Below are 21,294 nucleotides of genomic sequence, written 5' to 3' on the forward strand. Positions count from 1 at the left end.
TGTTGCTGATATAGGGTTGATTGCGAACTCAAACAATGGGTGCAAGTAAAATAGGATCAAAGGTTAATAGCTGAACGCATTACACATTGAAAGGTGGTCTAATGTGAAAAAGAGTACTAGTAGCTTCTAATAAAATGTCTATTCGTGCTTAGTAGTTGCACCAAATCGTTTATCAAACATTTCTCAACTGAAATTTTATTTGCATAATTATGGTATTAATAAGTATTCATTAATAATAGCAAATTAGCATGATTTTGTACAAACCTCTGTATGTGTTACATTACTTACATAGACCTTGTGATGTGCATTTTTCTCACTCGTACCCCCTTCTCCCTAATTTATACCCACAAGATTAGCTGACTCTGGTCGTACATCCACGGGTTGTGACCTAATCATGGCGATTTTAGCCACCTACCAATTTTCTGCATGTACTAAGTAAATAATCAAAACCTGCACCGTGAAAGTAACATTTTTTCCCTTTATAAGATATGAATGAAGTGTTTTGAGTTTTAAAAGCAAAATTAGGAATGTAAATGACCTCCACCTCTTAAATTTGAACAATCAAGTAGGAATATATTATTTTGACTTGTGAATATGATATTTTGACTTGTACAAGATATATGGAAGTATCCTCTTGCTTGCCCGTCTTTGATTGGTTGGAATATATTATTTGAGATTAGTTGGAAGAATGAATATGATATTTTGACTTGTACAAGATATATGGAAGTATCCTCTTGCTTGCACGTCTTTGATTGGTTGGAATACATTATTTGGGATTAGTTTGGAAGAATTTATTATTTCGGATTAATTGGAGTATGTTATTTTGACCTGTAAATATAATATTTTGACTTGTACAAGAGAGAAGTGATGGATAGTTGATATATACCTTCTGTAGTTGTATGCAATATTTGCACTACCAAAAAAAGAAAGTAAATTTTCTTGCTTTCACCAAGCCAAGATTCAGTAATATTGTAAATCAATATCTTCCTCTCCTCATGGCTCAACCTTACAGAACTGCTTATCATTTTCAACCTCCAAGGAATTGGATAAATGGTACATTCTTAACATGCTTATACTTTTATTCTACGGGATTGTGATTAGTTTTGTGTAATCTAATCTAAACTCTTCTTTATATATTTTTATTTATTATTGATTTCTGTTCGATTGATGGATCATGTGATTGACTTGTAATGCTGGTGAAATGGGAATTGTGCACATCGTCGGATAAACAGATCCTAATGGTACGTTTTCTTGTCTAGTCGTAAGTCGTAACCTTCTGTTTAAAGGACTTACAATTCTATTACACCAATCTACTTTTAGCAATATCGTATTAAGGGGTAAAATTATCAAATTGTTAAAGTTGTTTTTCTAATTCTATCCTCCAATGACATACTTAGCATTTACTAAAAAGAGTCAACGGTAAGATAAGAAAAAGAAAGGGAAAATGATAGTCTTAGTCCTTTAGTTATTGGCTTATACCAATTTAGTTTTAGTCCTTGAGTTATTGACTTATTCCATTGTGCTCTTTTGGTCCTTCAACCTAATTGAAGCTAACGGTGTTAGCTTTTTATTTTAATTTTCTTTCATGTAAAAGAATCATATTGTAAATAAGAATCAAAGTTTGAAGCATTAAGAGAGCTGGGAGAAGTTACCCTTGTGTTTGGTGGGTAGCGGATTCGTTTTTGCAACAAAAAAGGACGTGACTCTTAACTCCGCTAGTTTTTATTTTGGTTTAGGGGCTAAAATAAAATGCTTTCTTTAATTAAAGGTTTAATGTGCTTGGCCTAATAACACAAGCACCAAAACTGGTGGTATAAGCTAATAGTCCAAGGACAAACTATTGAATGTTTTTAGCTTACTATTAAAGTTGTGCCTGGACTTAAGAAAGTAATGTTCGTCTTATCTTATCCTTTGTTAAATTCCTACTATATATGCTTACTAACTTCACAAAATTAATTAAATCTACAGGACCAATGATATACAAGGGAATATATCATTTGTTTTACCAATACAATCCTGAAGGTCCACTATGGGGAAACATTGCATGGGGTCATTCTACTTCAACTGATCTTGTCAACTGGACTATTCATCCTCCTGCACTTTCGCCTTTAGACCCATATGACATCAAAGGTTGCTGGTCAGGTATTTGAGATTTTGTAACATTTTTACTTTTATTTAGGAGATTCACATTAAGTATAAATATATTCCTTCTTTGACTGTACAAGAATATGTGGAGCTCAACATGTCTGGAAGCACAGGAGAACGTTCGTTTGCTGATATTATTACTAGTATTCGATACTGGGTCATTCATAACATTACTACACCTTCCTATTCATCATAGCCCAAGTTTAGAAATTTACCATAGAATAAGAATTTCTTATACTTGTGTATATATATATATGAGACTGTTGATTATGAAAAATACATTTTCTCTTCTCTAATTTTTCTTTGATTTCATCACAGGTTCCGCCACAATTCTCCAAGATGGCACACCAGCTATACTCTACACTGGAGGCGACTCAGAAAAAGTTCAACTTCAAAGTCTAGCCGTGCCCAAAGATCCATCCGACCCTTATCTTGTCGAATGGGTTAAATCGCCTCATAATCCAATCATGACACCGAATAAAGAGGAGAAAGAATTGCTTAGGGACCCAAGCACGGCGTGGTTAGGCCTCGATGGGATTTGGAGAGTTATTATAGGGAACGAAAGAAAAAAAAGAGGAACTGCTCTTTTATACAAAAGCAAGGATTTTATTCACTGGACCGAAGCAGAACGACCCCTGCATTCGACAGATGAAACTCCAATGTGGGAATGTCCTGATTTTTTTCCTGTATCTATTGACGGTCAAAATGGACTTGACACTTCAGTAATTTCGCAAGGGGTTAAGCGTGTGTTTGGTATGCCAGAAAGTGTTTTCTGGATAATGCTTTCCCATTTTTCCTTGTTTGGTTGCACTAAATATATTGCAAAATGTTTTCTTACAAAAAATGTTTCCCCTAAATATGTACTCAAGAATAGTGTGGCTCGTTCTTCTGTTGATTATTACACCATCGGAACCTATGACCATCACAACGATAGATATATACCAGATGAGGGATCTGTAGATAATGAATCAGGATTAAGATTGGATTATGGAAGGTATTATGCTGCTAAGTCTTTCTTTGATAGTGCTAAGAACAGGAGGATCTTCATTGCTTGGGTTAACGAGGCTACTACAAGTGATGAAATAGCTAGCGCCAGAGGATGGTCTGGTCTTCAGGTAATTAATTCGTTTTATGACTTTCTTATATTCCGCTCGATAGTGTGTATGTTTCCTTGTTAGTTTGTTTCAAAACGAATGACAAGCTTTAAACTTTTCATTTACTCTTAATGACAAGCATTTATAATCACATAAATATTATATCACAAGTTTCAAAAATCTTATAGCTATACAGAAATTATGAAATTATGATGACAAATTTCATAAGTCTTTTTTATCCGTAATCTAATCAAACTATGTCACATTAATTAGAGCAAAAGAAGTACTCCCTCCTTCTCATATTACTTGGCCACTTTTCCTTTTGCACGCTCCTTAAGAAATCATAAATAAAAGATATATTTTACTGCCTTATCCCTATTTGTCTCCAATAAATACATTCTAATTAATATTGATTATTTTCAATAACTACTAAGGGTAAGATGGAAAAAATTTAATTAATTTTATCTTGGTTTTGTAAATGAACATGTAATTTGGGACATATATTTTTAGTAATGTGGCAGTAAGATGAGACAGAGGGAGTATCCCTTTGGCACAAGTCACAAAAATCTAGGAATTATTATTATTATTATTATTATTATTATTATTATTATTATTATTATATATATATTTTTTAAAAATTATTATGATGGATTCTTTGGTTAGCCTAGAGAACAATGTTATTGAGTAATAGGTAAAAATTTACCTCCATCCGGTATCTATATCAAATAGGTGAATGCAAGACATGTGTCTTCTATACATAAATTTACTTATAATTATGGTCAAACGATGTGCATTTTCAATTTAATTTTCATTAAATTGCTTGATATGTGCAAACACCAAGTATTTACCTTGAATATAGAGTATCGAAAGTAATTTATGAGCTAGAAAATAACAATGACCACTACTCCCGAGTGTTGCCAATACTCAGTGGCGAATTTATGCATTAATTTTGGGTCACATGAACACATGGTCACTCGACTAAACTCGATATATTGTGTGTATAATTCTGAAAATATATCTAATATTACCTGAAGGAATACATGGTCAAACCAGGATGAGTGGAGCACTAATTAGGGGTTGTGTTTATTACCTCAAGGTCTCGGGATTGAACCCGAGCTCCTGCACGTTTCTATGCTTTTATTAAAAACTTTCCTTTTTATATTATTTTAAATCATTTTTCTTCTATAATTCTAATTACCCAAAATTAAAAATCGTGTTTCTATTTATTAAAGCAGCCTTTTAACTTTCCTTTTTATATTATTCTAAATCCTTTTTCTTCTATAATTCTAAGTACCCAAAAGTAAAAATCGTGTTTCTATTTTATATTACCTCTAATAAAAAAAATTCTTTATTTCTAATTACCCAAGTCCCAAAAGGAAAAAGAAATAAAAAAACCACATAGGCGCTAAGCTGTAACAAACCAAAGGCAAAAGAATTACAAAAAAATCATAGCTAACGACGAACTCATCCCCCTGAAATTCTGGATTTGCCTCTGCCAGTACTCCTTACTAATTTTATACACCTGCATTTAGAAAATAACTAATACACGTTCCTTTTTAATCCATCCCAGAAGAATGATATATTTTCTTATTTGACAGTAATTTAACTTTAAACTTTACTTCTTTCGGGCCAAAAAAAGTGTCCACTTAGCCATTTGCACACCCTCAAGAAAATACTAACTCCTAGAAAAAAATAGGTAATTTGACTAAACCGCTCCTAATTAAATATGTATTGTTATTTGATCACATAACAATTCATCGGGGCAAATCTGGAAAAATAAGATTATTCTTTCTTTGATAAGTGGACACTCTTTTTGACTCAAGAAAAAAAAGCTAAGTGGACTCTCTTTTTGATTCAAAAGGAGTACGATGATTTATAATCATACAAATATCTTTTTAAACCACAAGATTCAAAAGTATTCATTTATTTCTTAAAATCTGTGCCCAGTTAAATTAAACACATAAATTGGGACGGTGGGAGTAAAATATTCATTGCATTTATGTAACCCTGAATATTTTCTGGCAGTACTCACAAACTACTAATTAATTAGTTTGCTTTTTAAGAAGATTGCCTTGAATTCTTGATATTTGTCATTATTGTAATCATTTATTACAGTCATTTCCTAGAGAAATTTGGCTCGATAGAGCTGGAAAGCAATTGATTCAGTGGCCTATCGAAGAAATCGAAACGCTAAGGACAAACAAAGTCGAGTTAGAAAATATAACACTAAAAGCAGGTTCAAAGACTGAAATCTCAGGTGTTACCGGTGCACAGGTATAATTCTTTCACAAAAGTACTCAATTTGAATTTCTATGTAGAAAAACAGTTTTGTGTTAATTGCCTAGATTGCCCTTTTATTTTGCTTGGTATATGGTTCTATACTCCTATTGAGTCCTATTTATAATTGTTTCAGGCGGATGTAGAAATTTCCTTCTCAATCCCAATGGCAATGCTCGAGCAGGCAGAGGTGCTGGAATCAAACTCGACTAATCCACAAGAGATAGCCAACCAAACTGGTTCATTAACCAACACTGGTGTAGGACCTTTTGGGTTGCTAGTCTTGGCCTCAAATAACATTGAAGAACATACTGCAGTGTTCTTTAGAATTTTCAAAAAGAATGACAAATTTGTTGTGCTAATGGGCTGTGACCTAAAAAGGTATCTCCCTCATTTTCTCCCTTTTAGGAAACTTAGGCCAGGTACATGATAGCTTTTATACAAAAAGCATTTTAAATTTAGTTTGACATAGCAAAAAAAGGAAGGTATTTTTCAAGAGCATAAGTGTTATTTTAAGAATTAATTATTTTTCTACTTGTAGATTTAGAAATTCATTATGAAGCTTTTAAATGCAGGTCATCTTTGGGTAATGAGTATGATAATAAAATCAATTATGGAGCCTTTTTGAATGTTGATCCTGTTACAGAAAATTTGTCGCTGAGGACTTTGGTAAGTTTCACTATCAAAATAAAAATCTCGTAATTAATTGATGATTCAACACATGTAGCATATTCAAACTCGAAATGTTAAGTGTGATTATTGGAGCAAGGCATGTTATAGCTAGGTGATGTGATATTGATTTGGTGATTGCTATCGTATTACAAAATGCTCATAACATAGATCAGTCGTTTAAAGGCTCAAATCACAAATATTTTCCAAATTTTATCCCTGAAGTTTCTAGGCATGATCCAATTGAAGGTGGAGCAATGTATTGTTTATCCTGGGCATCCAGCTACATTGTTGTATGTAATAGTGTGGTCTGGCTTTGACATTTAGCTGATGTTCCTTTCCTAATTTGCCATATTAGGAGTACATATACACGCTTTTATAAAAGTTATTTTGAGTTATAGAGCTGCCTTAAAATATTTTTTCCTTAACTTGATGATGGCATAGCAATAAATACAGAAATTAGAAGAAAAATCATGAATATATGTCGAGAAATAGAAGAAGACTGAAAAAATATTTTCTTTTAATTTCTTTAGTAATTTTTATCCTTTTTTTTTTTGACTATTTTATCGTGGGATCGACGAAAATAATAAAGTTTATATAGAAAATTCCTAAAATTGATATAGGAAACAACACACAAGTTTCATATTAGATCCAAAATGATCTATTACTTCTTGACTATGAGATGTTAGTTTTTGCCACTTGAGCTAGACTTATATTTTTTCACCTTTTTGTTTCTTCTTAAAAGATCGATCATTCCATAGTAGAAAGCTTTGGTGGAGGAGGAAAAGCTTGCATCACAACAAGAGCTTATCCTACTTTGGCCATCAACGATAATGCTCATATATTTGCTTTCAACAATGGATCCCAACATGTTGAGATCTCCTGTATGAGTGCTTGGAGTCTAAACCAGGCTCAGATCAACTAACCAATAAGTTTATAAGGGATGATCATTATCTTCCTAATTAATTTTAAGTTAAAACTCTTTAAGTTTTTTAATTCACCATCATTGAAAGATTTGGAGGTATGAAGAAAGGTGTTCATCATTTTATTTTACAGCTTGTTTGGATGGTTGTAACCTATTATATTGTATTGTTATTTTGAATGCAATGTTTGTTCTGATTTTGTTATTTAAATTTAGAGAAAAGACATCATTTCACCCCTAAATTTGGCCGCAAAACTCACTTTAACAACTAAACTTTACTGAAAATTATTTACCCCCTAAACAACTGAAATGTGAATTAAATACCCCCTAAGAGCTGATATGGCAGAGAGAGTGGACTCACCTTCCAAGTAGCGAGTGAGATAAGAAAAAAAAAATTAAAAAACTGACAAAATCAGAAATCATACACATGTCATTTTTTTAATGGCCAACATATAATTAATACTCTTAATATCTTTCTTGATATTTTTTTTTGGTAATTATATGAATTTTCTTATTTTGAGACAAATGAAATTTGTGGGTCCCACTTTTTGTTTAACTTTTTAGTTTTTTTTTTCTTTAGTTATTGTCTTTTCCAAATAGAGAAGTCACCATTGTTGTCTCAGCAAGAAGGAAGAAACAAAAAGAAAAGAAAACTAATTGGCTAAAATTGATCTCTTCAACATTCACGTATGAACAACACCCAGAATCAACACCAAATTGAAATACATTCATTTCTTCAATACCCAAAAAAAAAAAAAAAACTACTTGAATAAAATTAACAAAACTCCACCCGTTTCCCAATTCACAGCACAACTCATCACTAACCCACCCTATTCTTCTTCCATGGATTAAATGTTGGAGAGAAATAAATTAATAAATTAACGACTATAAATATAATAATGTTGTATAAAATAAATTGACACTGTCAAAGATAAAGTATACCACAAAATAAGGTGGTAGTTGAAGTAGGGGAATTCATACTTCTGTTATTCGTTAATAAAATAGGAAAGGAAATCAGAATTCAAAAGAGTATCTTTTGATTTTAATGCATGGGTTTTGCTTGTTTAAAGTTGACATGATCTTTTGCCTAAATAAAAAGATTTGGGCATTTAATTTAAAAATCTCATCATTCTTAAAACTCGAAGAGACAATAAGGGGAGTAGAGAATACAACCATATGGTATACGTGTTGGGGGGAAGGGGGCAGGAAGAAGGTGGGTTGTGGGAGGCATGGGGGTGGGGGGTAGGGGGCAGGAAGAAGGTGGGTCGTGGGAGGCGTGGGGTGGGGGGTAGGGGGCAGGAAGAATGTGGGTTGTGGGAGGCGTGGGGGAGGGGGGCAGGAAGAAGGTAGGTTGTAGGAGGCCTGGGTGGGGGTGGGGGTGCAGGAGAGCAACAAGAAAAAGGTGGGTTTGGTCGGAATTAGGGGGGTCGAGCGAAGAAGAAGGAATGGAGAAGGTGGGTTTCTGAAAGCTTCTTTCTGTTTCATGTCTCTTTTGACTTCAAAATATAACATAACAATTATGATCATATAAGTAGTACTTACAAAAGAATTAATATATAAGTAGCGAGACAGGAAAGGTGACAATCATTGTTACAAATGAATAGACAATTTTTCAGCTTAAACAAACAGAAGTGAATACCTTGTAATAGTGGAGCACTTGTGAGTTGTTAAGTTAGAATGCGGGTTACCTAATATACCCTTTTGATGTAAGAAGTATCTTCCTAGTTGGGTAAAAGTCGGAGCAACATAGAATTACCGTTAGATTCATGTGACAAAAGTTCAATCTTCTTCCCTTGATCAAGAACCTGCAATTTCGTAATTCACATCAACCAGTCACATTAAAGTTTCTTGGATTTTTTCAATTTCCAATTAGGAAATCAAGTCTTTTGAAAGAGTATAATCCAAAGAGGAAGTAAGTTTAGTCTATCTCCTTAACATTTTCCATCATCACACCTTTTAACTTCTGAAACCTGAGTCTGCGGTTATTAACTTCCTCTAGATGATCCACAGAGTGTTTTATTTGCTCCTTAAGTTTGTGCCTGTATGTTATTGTTATGGTGAAGACAGTTAACATCTCAATACCCTCAATCAAAGAGGAGGAGGAAGTAGGAAATAATAAAGAAAACGTAAGTTATACAGATTCCCTGTTCAAGCAGCTAGCAAAACCTGAAACCCAGCTTTGCTTCTTCCATATTTAATGGTATACTCCTCCTTAGTTCTCTCGAGAGATGTAATTAGGATTTGTTTGCTAAGAGATTACTACAAATTACAAAGGACAATCGTTATTCATTTCTCTAAAATGCATTTCATGGTTACTACTATTCTATGAGATCAAAAGGAAATCCGTCTATATCTAGAAAGTGAGGGTAAAAAGTGACCCAACTCCTGTCAAACACTGCATCAAAGATAACTTCATTGGGTAGTTTTTATAACACGTTATTCAAAAGAAATGCCTATCAAACGTATGGACTATTCTATTAATGGTTGGTCACTTCCTATGAGTCTCTTTTATCATTGAAGGTTGAACTTCCAATATTCAGAGAAAATATCCCTACTGTCAGTAATATAGTTAGGTGTTTAAAAGAATTCTCAACTCGTTCGCGTAGTTGGTTAGACTTTTAAGAGGACTGATGTATACATGCATTTCTGTAAATTGCATTAGTGAATACGTTTCTATCTATTAAAAAGGAAGAGGAGAAAACATATATCAAAAACTTCAAAAACAAAGTAAGAAGCAAATTTCTTTTCTCAAGTGCAGAAAGAGACACTGACCATGGTAAAAGTTCATATTACCTTGCAGACATATCATAAAACACCCTTGGTGCATATTCCATTTCAAAATTCTAGACATTTTTGACGGATCGGGTTTTTCATTTATTCTGCACTAATTGTTGTTAACAATTACATAATTCATCAAATAGACACAATGTATGTGCAAATTAGACAGAATCACAACAACAACAACAACATACCCAGTGAAATCCACAATGTGAGGTCTGGGGAGGGTAAAGTGTACGCAGACCATACCCCTATCTCGGAAGACAGGGAGGCTGTTTCCGAAAGACCCTCGGCTCAAAAATTAGACAGAATCACTAATGCATATAAAAAATCTAGCAAGACATTTTATTAAAAAAGAATAGGGAACTAACCTATACACAAAATAGAAGTAGAGGAACAAAGGGGTTGGGATTAGAGAAAGACCTGAAACTTAAATTAATCCAATCAAATCTCTAAAAGGAAGTGACAACTGATATTTTCCCAATTCAAGTGAAGTTTCAGTTATTCTCAAGTGCATTCCCGTATAGCCAAAAATACAACGAAAGAAAATGTTTTGTTCATGAGCAAATGAGGAAAAAGCTCCATAACACATGTCCAGAAACTTGCAAAAGCCTTCCAAATTCCAAGTAAAGCAACAATCAGAAGCTTTAATTAAAGATAACAAAAGAAAAAACACCAGCAAAAGAAAATTTTTACACCAAGTAATGGAGAAGAAACAAATGGAATAAAATGAAGTTTGGTGTACCTGCAGTATAAAGACATAGCAATTTGTCCAGAAAAAAATGGATAGAATTTTGGAATTTGAAGCTTCCTCTGCTCCATCCCTACATCTTATTGAATGCAAAGGCCTACACATGAATAATTACAAATTGGGAAAACACCCACATCAAGAACAAAGCGGAAGAAACACTAAATTTCAATAGCCAAGGACAAAAAATAGAATACAAACCCTAAATGGGGAAGAAGGAGAGAAGGAGGAGCAAAAGAACCTAAAATCAAACTAATCGAATGAAAAAATCAACAGAAGACCTAAAATCAAAAGAAAGAAAATAAATCAGAAATACTGATGATCGTTGGATACCACTGGAATAGAGAAAAGTGAAATCAACTGACCAAAAGAAGGAACATGAAAGAGTTGTAAGTGAAATCAGAAATACAAAAATACTCATGATAAATAACGGTAATTCCAAAAATGCCCCTGTTCGGACTTGTGCGTACTCCACAACTCTCATTTCTTAAGAAAAATAAAAAGATAAGACCTATTTTCTCGCCTAAATTAAAGTAGACATCTCTACCATATATGTTTCGGATTTATTTTTTGATCTTGCATCTAATCTAAATATAAACTACAAGTACTCGTGGACAAAGAAAACCAACAAACCGCACCAAACCGATAATTTAAGAACTGAAAAAAAAACCTGACTAGTGGTTTGGTTTGGTATTAAAAATAAAAATCCGATCATAATTGGTTTGGTTTGGTTTTAACTAAAAAAAGTCAAACCGAACCAAATCAAACCAAGCCAACGTTATACATATACACTTTTAAAAAATATTTAATACATAAAAACATGTATTTGTAATATAATTTATAATTTTTTTTTAATTTTTTTCATAGTTTGTGTCTTTTCACATATTATTCACGCTTGGACTTGTAATTTTGAAGGCTACAATAAGTTTGATAGCCTATAGATGTTAGTAACTCAAATAAAGTTCAAATCAAAACCAAATTCATACTAACGCTAATAAAAGAAATTCAATTCTAACGCTAGGAATAACAATAATGTTGGATTTTTACTTTTTAGTTTTGCATTGGTTTAGACATTGTAAAATACATAATTTAATTTAGTTTTTCTTTAGTATTTAGTCGTAATTAATACTTATTAGCCGTACTTATTTTAGCATGACTTAGTACCTTTAGATTTTGATCATTTTTTTTATGGCTTAGAGATTTGATTATATTTTTTGTTGAATATTTTAGTACAGTGTCATTATTCATCTCACATTTTGTGTTATTTTCTTAAGAAACACCTTAATTAGATAATTGTATCTTACTAGGACTAAAGAAATATTTGAAGCACAAGTTATATGTTTTGTATGAAGACTTTACCGGAAAAAATCCGAAAAACCCGAGAAAACCCGAAGTTGAAAAAATAGACTTTTATTGGTTTGGTTTGGTTTGTAAATTTAAAAACTCGACATAATTGATTTGATTTGGTATTTAATAAACCCGAACCACCCCGGTCTATGTACACACCCCTTCCTTACGTCTTTAGCAATTATTACGTAGTTGATGATTATCTTTTTTATCTATTTATTTTTACTTTGTGCAATCATTATTTGTCATTAGTTTTCTTTGTCATTATTTATTTTCATTAATGTCTACTAAAGATATTAGTCCGGCAACAAATATATATGGGTGTTAGAAATATAAAATAGCTCGCATGATTTGGTACAAACATCTAACGTGTCACATAAATCTTGTGAGATGCATTCTTCTCCCTTATTGTACCTCACTAGTCTATTAACGGAGAGCCAATTTTTATGCAAAAAAAATATTTTATATATTACAACGAAAATATTATGATGCTTGTTCTTGGTAAAAATTGTTATATTCGTGGATTAACTGTGTAAAGATCATCTCTACGTTTCATTGTCTCTCAGCTACCCAATCATGTTGTTTTTAGCCACCTAACAATTTGCTCCATATATCGTTTTAAAATAAGTATATAAAGAAATCAAAATCGTGCACTATGAAAATAACATTTTGAAAGATTTGAGAGAAATCAAAACAAGAAATAATTTGGAAATTTTCTGTTGTATATTTCTCTGCCTATATGTATACAATTCTATGTCTATTTATACTATTTATCTAAGGACTACAAATGTAAATACTAGACATTACAAGGAAAGTAGATAAATAAAACAAATCAGAACAAGATCCTAACAAACTTTGTACAGCTCATTATTACCTAAGGGTATCCCATACAAGTGCCATTTATAGTATACGCCAGTGTATATCTTAACTATGCTGTGTATCCTTTATGTTGGGCTTGAAGATAAGATGTCTTCAGCTAAAAATGGGCCGGCCCAATACACAGAATCGATCCAACTGAGTTAATGACCCAAAAATATGTAATCAGCAAAAAGAAAGCCTTGAAGTGTCCGAAGTGATCTGTACTTGTTCATTATCCTTCTTCAATGTCTTTGACTTTATCTTCTTTCTTAACAGCCATGGAAGATGGTATAATTTTATCATCCCCTCTCAAGTTGGTGTCCGGTGACCGGATACCCAACTTGCTCAGAAAATGACGGTGAAGAGGACCAGCTAAAGCTTTGGTAAAGAGATCGGCTATTTGGGAGGAAGAGGGTACGAAGGAAAGAGAGATAAGGCCACCTAACAGTTTTTCACGAATGAAATGGCAATCAAGCTTAATATGCTTGGTTCGTTCGTGAAAAACTGAGTTTTTTGCGATGTGTATGGCAGATCTATTATCACAGTGTAAAGAAACGGGAAGGGAAGGTGAAACACCAAGATCTGAAAGGAGACGAACAAGCCAAGAGATTTCGGCGACAAGTCTGCGCATGGAACGATATTCAGATTCCGCTGATGAGAGTGAGACAACTGGTTGTTTCTTGGATTTCCAAGACACCGGCGAACCCTCAAGGTTGATATAAAAACCACTTACTGATCGACGAGTGTCAGAACACGAAGCCCAATCAGCATCGCAAAAGCCTAGAACTTGAAGGGAAAGAGAGGAGTTCATGAAAAGACCCAAGCTTGGATTTTTACGCAAGTATCTAAGGGTGTGCAAAGCTACTTGAAAATGACCGGAGAATGGTTGTTGCATATATTGGCTGAGGGATTGAACGACATAGGCAAGATCTGTGCGTGTGTGGGCGAGAAAATTAAGCTGACCCATTAAACGATGGTAAATAGTGGGATTTGGGAGTTGTGTACCAGATTTGACAGTGAGTTTAAGGGTAGGATCCATTGGTGTGGAAGTTGGATGAGAAGAAAGGTTTAGGTATTCGAGAAGGAGATCCATGACAAACTTGCGTTGATTCAAAATTAAACCATCTGGAATGTGTAGTAGTTCCATCCCAAGAAAGTAACTTGCAAACCCCAAATCCTTTATTTTAAATTCGCAATCTAGAAAAGACTTAAGCTCAGTAATCTTGTTGATTATTGCCAGTCAAGAGTCTATCATCAACGTAGACGGCAATGATGGTGACAAACTGATCAGAAGACGTAGAAAAGGGAGTAGTCGTTCAATGATGAAGTAAAACCTCGTGTCCCCAGAGCTGAAGATAATCGTGCATACCATTAGTGTGATGCCTTTTTTTATCCCGTAAAGGGATTTTCTCAGACGATACACATGTGAAGGAGAAGGAGGTGTCAAACTTGGAGGGAAACGCATGAAAACCTCTTCATCAAAGTCGCCATGTAGAAAGGCGTTATTGACGTCCAATTGAAACAAAGGCCAAGAGTTATTGACAGCAACATCAAGGATACAACGTATGGTGGTCATCTTAACCACAGGTGAGTACGTTTCGGTATAGTCGATACCTTCACGCTGTATATCTCCTCTCACAACTAAACGTGTTTTTAATCTTTCTAAATCACCATTTGACTTCAACTTAACCTTGTAAACCCATATACAAGGTAAAGGTTTCTTACCTGGGGGCAGAATTACCTCTTCCCAGGTAGAGTTTGAAATGAAAGTCTTGATTTCATTATCCATGGCAAGTCTCCAACCAGGATGACAAGCAGCTTGATGAAAAGTGACAGGTTCTGTGATTTTCTCAATTGAACTTAAGAGTTGTTAGTTCTCTAAGGAAAAAGAATGTAAAGGTAAAGTAGAAACTAAAGAAGCATTATCACACACAAAATCAGACAAATGAGAGGGAAAAACAATCTTTCTGGTTGTTCTGCGCAAGCCCTTCACTGTAGGTGGCACATCTAGCATAGGGGAGAGATTAGAGGGAGTAGAAGGTGGATTAAAAACTGGCAACTGATTTATATTAGACCCAAAATTAGCTATAGTAAGATCAGTTGGTTGAGGTGAGGATAGGGTAGAAGGAGAAGAAACTAAGACTGGAGGTGTGTGAGTGTGATCTGGAGGTAAGTGAGTGGAGGAAGGCGGATCAGAAGGTGTAGTGGATTGAGCAGGGATATTAGGTACATGTTCTAGACTGGTGGAAACCTCAGGTTTAAAAGAACCAGGAAATAGTTGTGAGATTGGGACTGTGTAGGAAAAGGGAAAAATAGACCCATAGAATTTTACATCTCTGCTGACAATCAGCTGTTTGTTGATAAGATTTAGGACCTTATACCCCTTTTTACCAAAAGGATATCCTAGAAAAACTCCAGGAATGGCTCTAGGTGACAATTTGTCTCTATTTGCAGATAAGGTTGATGCAAAACATAGGCAACCAAAGGTTTTGAGATGGGTGTAACTAGGTGGTTTGTGAAATAGTTTTTTCGTAAGGGGTAAGCTCATGTAGGACTTTAGAAGGAAGTAGATTTATAATATGAGTGGCAGTCAACAATGCTTCCCCCCAGTATCTAGATTTTATATGTGATTGATACATAAGAGCCCTGCAAATCTCTAACAAGTGTCTATGTTTCCTTTCAGCCACCCCATTTTGTTGTGGGGTGGCAACACAAGAAGTTTGGTGCACAATCCCTTGAGAAGAAAAGTATTCAGTAGGCAGATTCCCAGACCCTAATTCATAAGCATTGTCTGATCTCACTATCTTAACCTTTATGCCAAATTTCCTCTCTACATAGGCTAGGAAAGATTTAAGAATGGAGAAAGCATTTGATTTACTAGATAGTAGATATGTCCAGGTGGTTCTAGAGAAGCCATCAACAATAGTTAGAAAATATTTCTCCTCTTTGCTCTGTCAAAACTACATCTCCTACATAATTTACCAACACCTTATAAGAATTTAGTAAGGTAACAGAAATAAAATGAGGCAGTAACTTGAAATTGTCAAATAGAGATTTTGTCAAAAGTCATGTGATGTGAAGCCCCTGTATCTATTATCCAGGGGCTTGACTGAAATTTTGTGAGATATGAAGTGTAGGCTGTGAAAAATTTAGAAATACCAGCCATATTAGCACTGTGTTGTTCCTCAGTACCAGATCCATTTTGCACAGATCTGAACATGTCTATCAGCTGTTGGCATTGATCATTTGAAAAATTCTGAGCATTGAAGTTAAAAACAATTGTTGTTTCCATTCATCCTAGATCTCTGTCCATCAGTCATACCAACAGATCTCTCTTGAGGGATCGAAATTGAACTTACATCATCAACTGTGCTAACTGCATTAGCTTTTGCATTGGTAAAAGGTTTCTTTGGCTTGTTCGTGAATTTGAAGTTAGAAGGGTAACCTATCAATTTGTAACATTTTTTATATTGTGGTTTGTTTTCTTACAGTAAGTACAGAACAAATTATTGGAAGAATTGTTGTTCTGAAAATTTCTAGGATTAGAAGATTGTGGATAGGAAGGTTGATGGTTTCCTTTTTTGAGTTGAAGTTCTTTGGATCATCCCATTTACTTGCATAAAAAGCAGATGAATCAGATGTCACTAAGTATCTAGAATGCACCTCTCTTTGTGATTCTTGATTGAGAATAATGGAATAGGCCTGATTAGGAGTAGGAAGTGGCTTTATCATGAGAATATTTCCTCTAACTGTTGAGTATGCTTCATTTAAACCCATTAGAAACTGCATTAGTTTGATGTCCTCATTCATTTTGCTGTTGTGTTCCTTAGCTCCACATCTACAATCACAAGTGCATATCATGAAAATATTGAGAACTCTCAATTGGTCCCAAAGTTTCTTCAATTTGTTAAAGTAGCTTGCAACATCACTTGTGCCCTGTGTGATGTTGCTCAGATCTCTTTGTAGCTAAAATAATTTTGATCCATCTGGCTGACCATATCTTTCTTGCAATTCATTCCACAGTTCTGAAGTTGTTTGAGAGTATAAGAGACTCTCTGAGATGTCTTTGGTTAAAGAGTTCAATAACCATGCTATCACCATATCATTGGCTCTCCCCCATTCCTCAAATAAAAGTGACTTCTCATCTGGGACTTCTGATTTATCATTTATAAAATACAATTTGTTTTTGGCTAAGAGTGAAATCAGTATTCCCCTCTTCCAATTTCCAAAACTAGATCCATCAAAACTTACATTCAATAGATTCATTCCAGGTGAATCCGAAGCATTCAAGTAATAGAGATGATTAGGACGAACAACATCAGATCCACTAGAAATCTGATTGGGAGAAGAGTTATCACCCATTTTTGATTCAAGAAGAAGAGAAGAAAAATGGAGAACAGATTTGTATCTAAACCTGCTCTGATACCATGAAAGATTTGAGAGAAATCAAAACAAGAAACAATTTGGAAATTTTCTGTTGTATATTTCTCTACCTGTATGTATACAATTCTATGTCTATTTATACTATTTGTCTAAGGACTACAAATGTAAATACTAGACATTACAAGGAAAGTACATAAATAAAACAAATCACAAAAAGATCCTAACAAACTTTGTACAGCTCATTATTACCTAAGGGTATCCTATACAAGTGCCATTTATAGTATAAGCTAGTGTATATCTTAACTATGTTGTGTATCCTTTATGTTGGGCTTGAAGATAAGATGTCTTCAGCTGAAAATGGACCGGTCCAATACACAGAATTGGTCCAACTGAGTTAATGACCCAAAAATATGTAATTAGCAAAAAGAAAGTTGTTATACCCTATTTTAACCAGAGTCAATATAGTTTACAACATTCTGGTAATTCAGGGGTTAATTAAAGTTAAGGAGTCGCCATCTAATTATTTATGGTGAATTAGGTCACCTAAAGTTCATTAAAGTTATTTTCTAAAGTTAACTCCATTTCAAGGTCTACTAACTTAAGATTCTAGGTAAGGGTTCAATTAATTTAAAGGGAAGGTATTAAGCATCCTTTAAGATCCATTAATAATGTTTAACCAACCAGACTTAATTATTAAAAAGGCTAATGTTAAGAAAAAACTAGAAGTACGTTCAAAGGCATGCATTAAAAGAAAGTGATAAATTAAATTAGTTTTGAAAACAGAATATGAGCTTGAATTACTTAGATTGGTTGAAGTAATAAACACTTTAACAAAATGACTTCTAATCAAGAATTGAAAAGGGGTGAAAAGCTTCAGATTTAAGTGAAGCTAAAAGATCCAAGTGCAATATTGTGTAAAACAGCTAATGTAAAAAAATGAGTTAGAGCCAAAAATGTTGTTTCATGTTAAAAGGGTATGCCGCCATTTTTATTATTCCTTAAAAGAAACATTATCTTGAATTTGAGACCAAAATTTACTCAAAACAATACATATTACACATGTTCATTATCCTAAAACGATTGAGTTACTGGTTCTGAAAATAGGTGTTAACAGACTCTAAATGAAGAATTATGGACTAATCATTATATAACATCTCCACCTCTTCTAACAGTAAGCACATAATTGAAAATAAAAAGTCATTCACCAACACAAGCAAGCAAAGCAAGCAGAGAGAAATGGGACGATTAAGTAGCACACTCGGCTTTAATGGGAGGACAAAATCCCCTCTGTAAATTGATATTTGAGAGGCAAGAAAGATCCGTGCAGATATGTGGACTCCATAAGCAGCGTCATTGAGTCTCAGAGTGAAACTCTTCGGCTCCGGTATGTCATGCAAAACAAGAAGAGAAATGAAAAGGATTAGAAAGAAAACCCGATTAAAAACAATTATGGAGGATAAAGAAGAAAGTTAAAGAACTTATGCTAAAAAAAAACTAATACTTTTACAGATCATGTTAATCAAAACAACAAAGACACTAGCTAACCAATTACTAACTAAAAGAGATTTTTTTTATTTAATTTGATTTGCTAACATAACAAATATAACGATTAAATGCCAAGGGGAACCATGGGTAGGGGGCAGGATGTATCCACCAGTTTATGACGAAGAGAACATTACTCTCTAAAACCACCAACACTATGAAAATTATATCACTCATCATTTGATGAAAAGCTTCTCAAAGCATCTGCGCTATTGAAAGAACGGAAAAGTAGGCAACTATACCATGATATTCAGAATTTCCAAATCTCATGCCAGAGCTCAAACTTCACTAGTCTAGATAAATATGACGCACAGAGCAAGACTAACCCATATTAACACTTAACACTAATCCTTACAAATACCCAAATTTCCCGTAAGGTCGTCTTCAAATGCCAGCGATATCAACGAGAACACCTTAATTCTTAATTATCTAACTGTCCTAAATTTCAATTTCTATTAAACCAGAATTGGACAGTACCACCACAAATTATTTTAGCCGGATTCCTTAGCACAAGTAGTCTATGTATGCATATTGAAACCAATTTAGATATCACAATCACTGAGCAACAATACAGTAATGCAAGATTATCAGAAGTAGGCATTTGAGACATGATTTTGTATTCCTTAAGTCTACTTAGTTAGCCAAAGTATTAAGCCTGTTTTCCTAACCAATAAACAGTCGTCTCAATAACATGTTCCTCGTATGTTGCTCGATAGCACAAGATGAATACTAAACACTCAAACATATATTAACAGCACAACCACATCATTTCATGTTAAAGTTAACTCATAATCCCACATATTATTCATTACATAGAACAACTGAAACAAAACTAACTCAAACAAGCTATCTAACACTTGGTTTAAATCATGCTTGTATTGATTAACTTGATGTTAAACACATGAACTTACACTCGTAACATATATAATCACATATGAACTGAAATGAGATAAAGAAGACAGATATAAACACTTGCATACACAGTATGCTACTATTAGGTGAACTAAAGCTGACTGGTCACCTTATAAACATCCTAACAGAAGGCGTATCACAATTGGACTAGGTTTGAACTAACTAATCACACTTAATTTACAAATACACATATTTAAGGCAAGTTCTTCATAATTTAGCAGGTCTAGTAATGTATATGCTCTTTATGGTTCAAACTAAATCTATCAACATATGCATACTATAAAGACCGAAGCTCACATAGGACTAGACTAATCCAACCTAAAGACACATATTATCACAATTAAACCATTTTAAACATGACTGGATACCCAAATGGGCAAATATTGATGTAGTTCAGCTTAATTTAACTGTAGAAAAGTACTTGACTTACACAATCATTTCATAACCAAACGGATATCCATTACATAATGATTGTTTAAACTGATTCAATTTGCCAATTTTAAGCTTAACTAACACATGCGCAGTACAAATGTCACAAGTTAAGGTAAACTAATTCATATACTAATCCAGTAAATTAAACTATTCAGTTCATATGTTGACATGGGTTCATAGCTTAAAGGGGCTTTTAATTATAAGTGACTTTTAAGTTTTAAAATTGAGGGGAGGTGATTCAAGTTTTAATTATTGAGTAGAGGTGACTAAATTTGATTAGTGATTAAGGGGCTTTGAGCTTGCCCAATAGTTTTATTTTTGACACTTTGGCCCTCTATTTTATTTTTAATACTTTGCCCTTAAGTTTTATTTTTAACATTTTGACCCTAAACTTTACTTTTAATACTTTGCCCCAAAGTTTTATTTTTAACACTTTGACCCAACCACTATAAACCCTAAAATCCAAAAATCGGGAAAAAAAAAATCCTCTTCAGCGTCGTTTCCTCCATTTTTGTTCTTCCCATCTGTTCTTCGTGCTACTTTCTTCTTCTTTTTTTTCTTCTTGGTTCACCCCTGCTTTCTTCTTCTTCTTCTTCTTGGTTCGCCCCTGCTTTCTTCTTCTTCTTCTTCTTCATCCGCCATTGCTCAAGAAAAAATCATCCGATTTTACAATTTTTTGATTGAATGTCATTAGTGTAGCACTGGCATTACTTCATAAGTGTTTTCGGATCCATTGGTAAGTTAAACAATACTGTTTCTTTCAATTGTTCATCTGGGTATATTTGCCTTATTTGCTGATTTTCCCAGATTCGTAGTTACAGCAGTATAGTTGTTGCAACAAGTTCTAAAGCTGCTGTGTAAGAGCTTCTGAACTTTTTTGCATCAGCTGTTGTGGTCCTACTGTTTCTGCAAGAGTTGTTGATAAATTATGAAGTTGTTGCAACAGATTAGTAAATCTGTTGCAACAATACAAAAAATGTGAATAAATAATTTACAACAGCTGTTGTACTTTATGCAATTTCTGTGAAATCTGTTGGAGAGCTCCTACTCTTTCCAACAACTGAGTTACTTGTTGCAACAAGTATGATACTTGCTGCATCAATTGCAACAGCTGTTGGACATATTTTACAGTTGTTGGATGAAACAGAGACTGAAGCTGTCTCCAACAAATAAGTGAGCTGTTGCAA

The 21,294-nt window shown here is 33.9% G+C and overlaps 1 protein-coding gene and 1 long non-coding RNA gene across 3 annotated transcripts; one reads left to right on the forward strand and one right to left on the reverse strand.

Moving 5' to 3' along the window:
- The first annotated feature begins 147 nt into the window (after nucleotides 1-147).
- LOC132644549 (beta-fructofuranosidase, insoluble isoenzyme CWINV3-like) lies at nucleotides 148-7,312 on the forward strand. Its single transcript, XM_060361139.1, has 8 exons — nucleotides 148-1,053; nucleotides 1,233-1,241; nucleotides 1,969-2,142; nucleotides 2,464-3,260; nucleotides 5,355-5,513; nucleotides 5,653-5,897; nucleotides 6,092-6,185; nucleotides 6,931-7,312. Exons 1-8 carry the CDS (start codon nucleotides 900-902, stop codon nucleotides 7,108-7,110), a joined length of 1,812 nt encoding a protein of 603 aa, XP_060217122.1. The 5' UTR covers nucleotides 148-899; the 3' UTR covers nucleotides 7,111-7,312.
- Nucleotides 7,313-8,613: 1,301 nt separating this feature from the next.
- Nucleotides 8,614-11,038, reverse strand: LOC132644556 (uncharacterized). Of its 2 annotated transcripts, XR_009583872.1 has the most exons (4): nucleotides 10,835-11,038; nucleotides 10,631-10,733; nucleotides 9,061-9,366; nucleotides 8,614-8,912 (listed from the first exon to the last, which is right to left on the reverse strand). It is a non-coding gene; the product is annotated as an uncharacterized LOC132644556 (long non-coding RNA). The 2 variants fall into 2 exon arrangements; XR_009583871.1 differs by having other exon boundaries at nucleotides 10,631-11,032.
- Between the last annotated feature and the right edge of the window lie 10,256 nt (nucleotides 11,039-21,294).

The sequence above is a fragment of the Lycium barbarum genome, chromosome 1 (assembly GCF_019175385.1).
Source record: "Lycium barbarum isolate Lr01 chromosome 1, ASM1917538v2, whole genome shotgun sequence".
Classification (NCBI taxonomy): Eukaryota; Viridiplantae; Streptophyta; class Magnoliopsida; order Solanales; family Solanaceae; genus Lycium; species Lycium barbarum.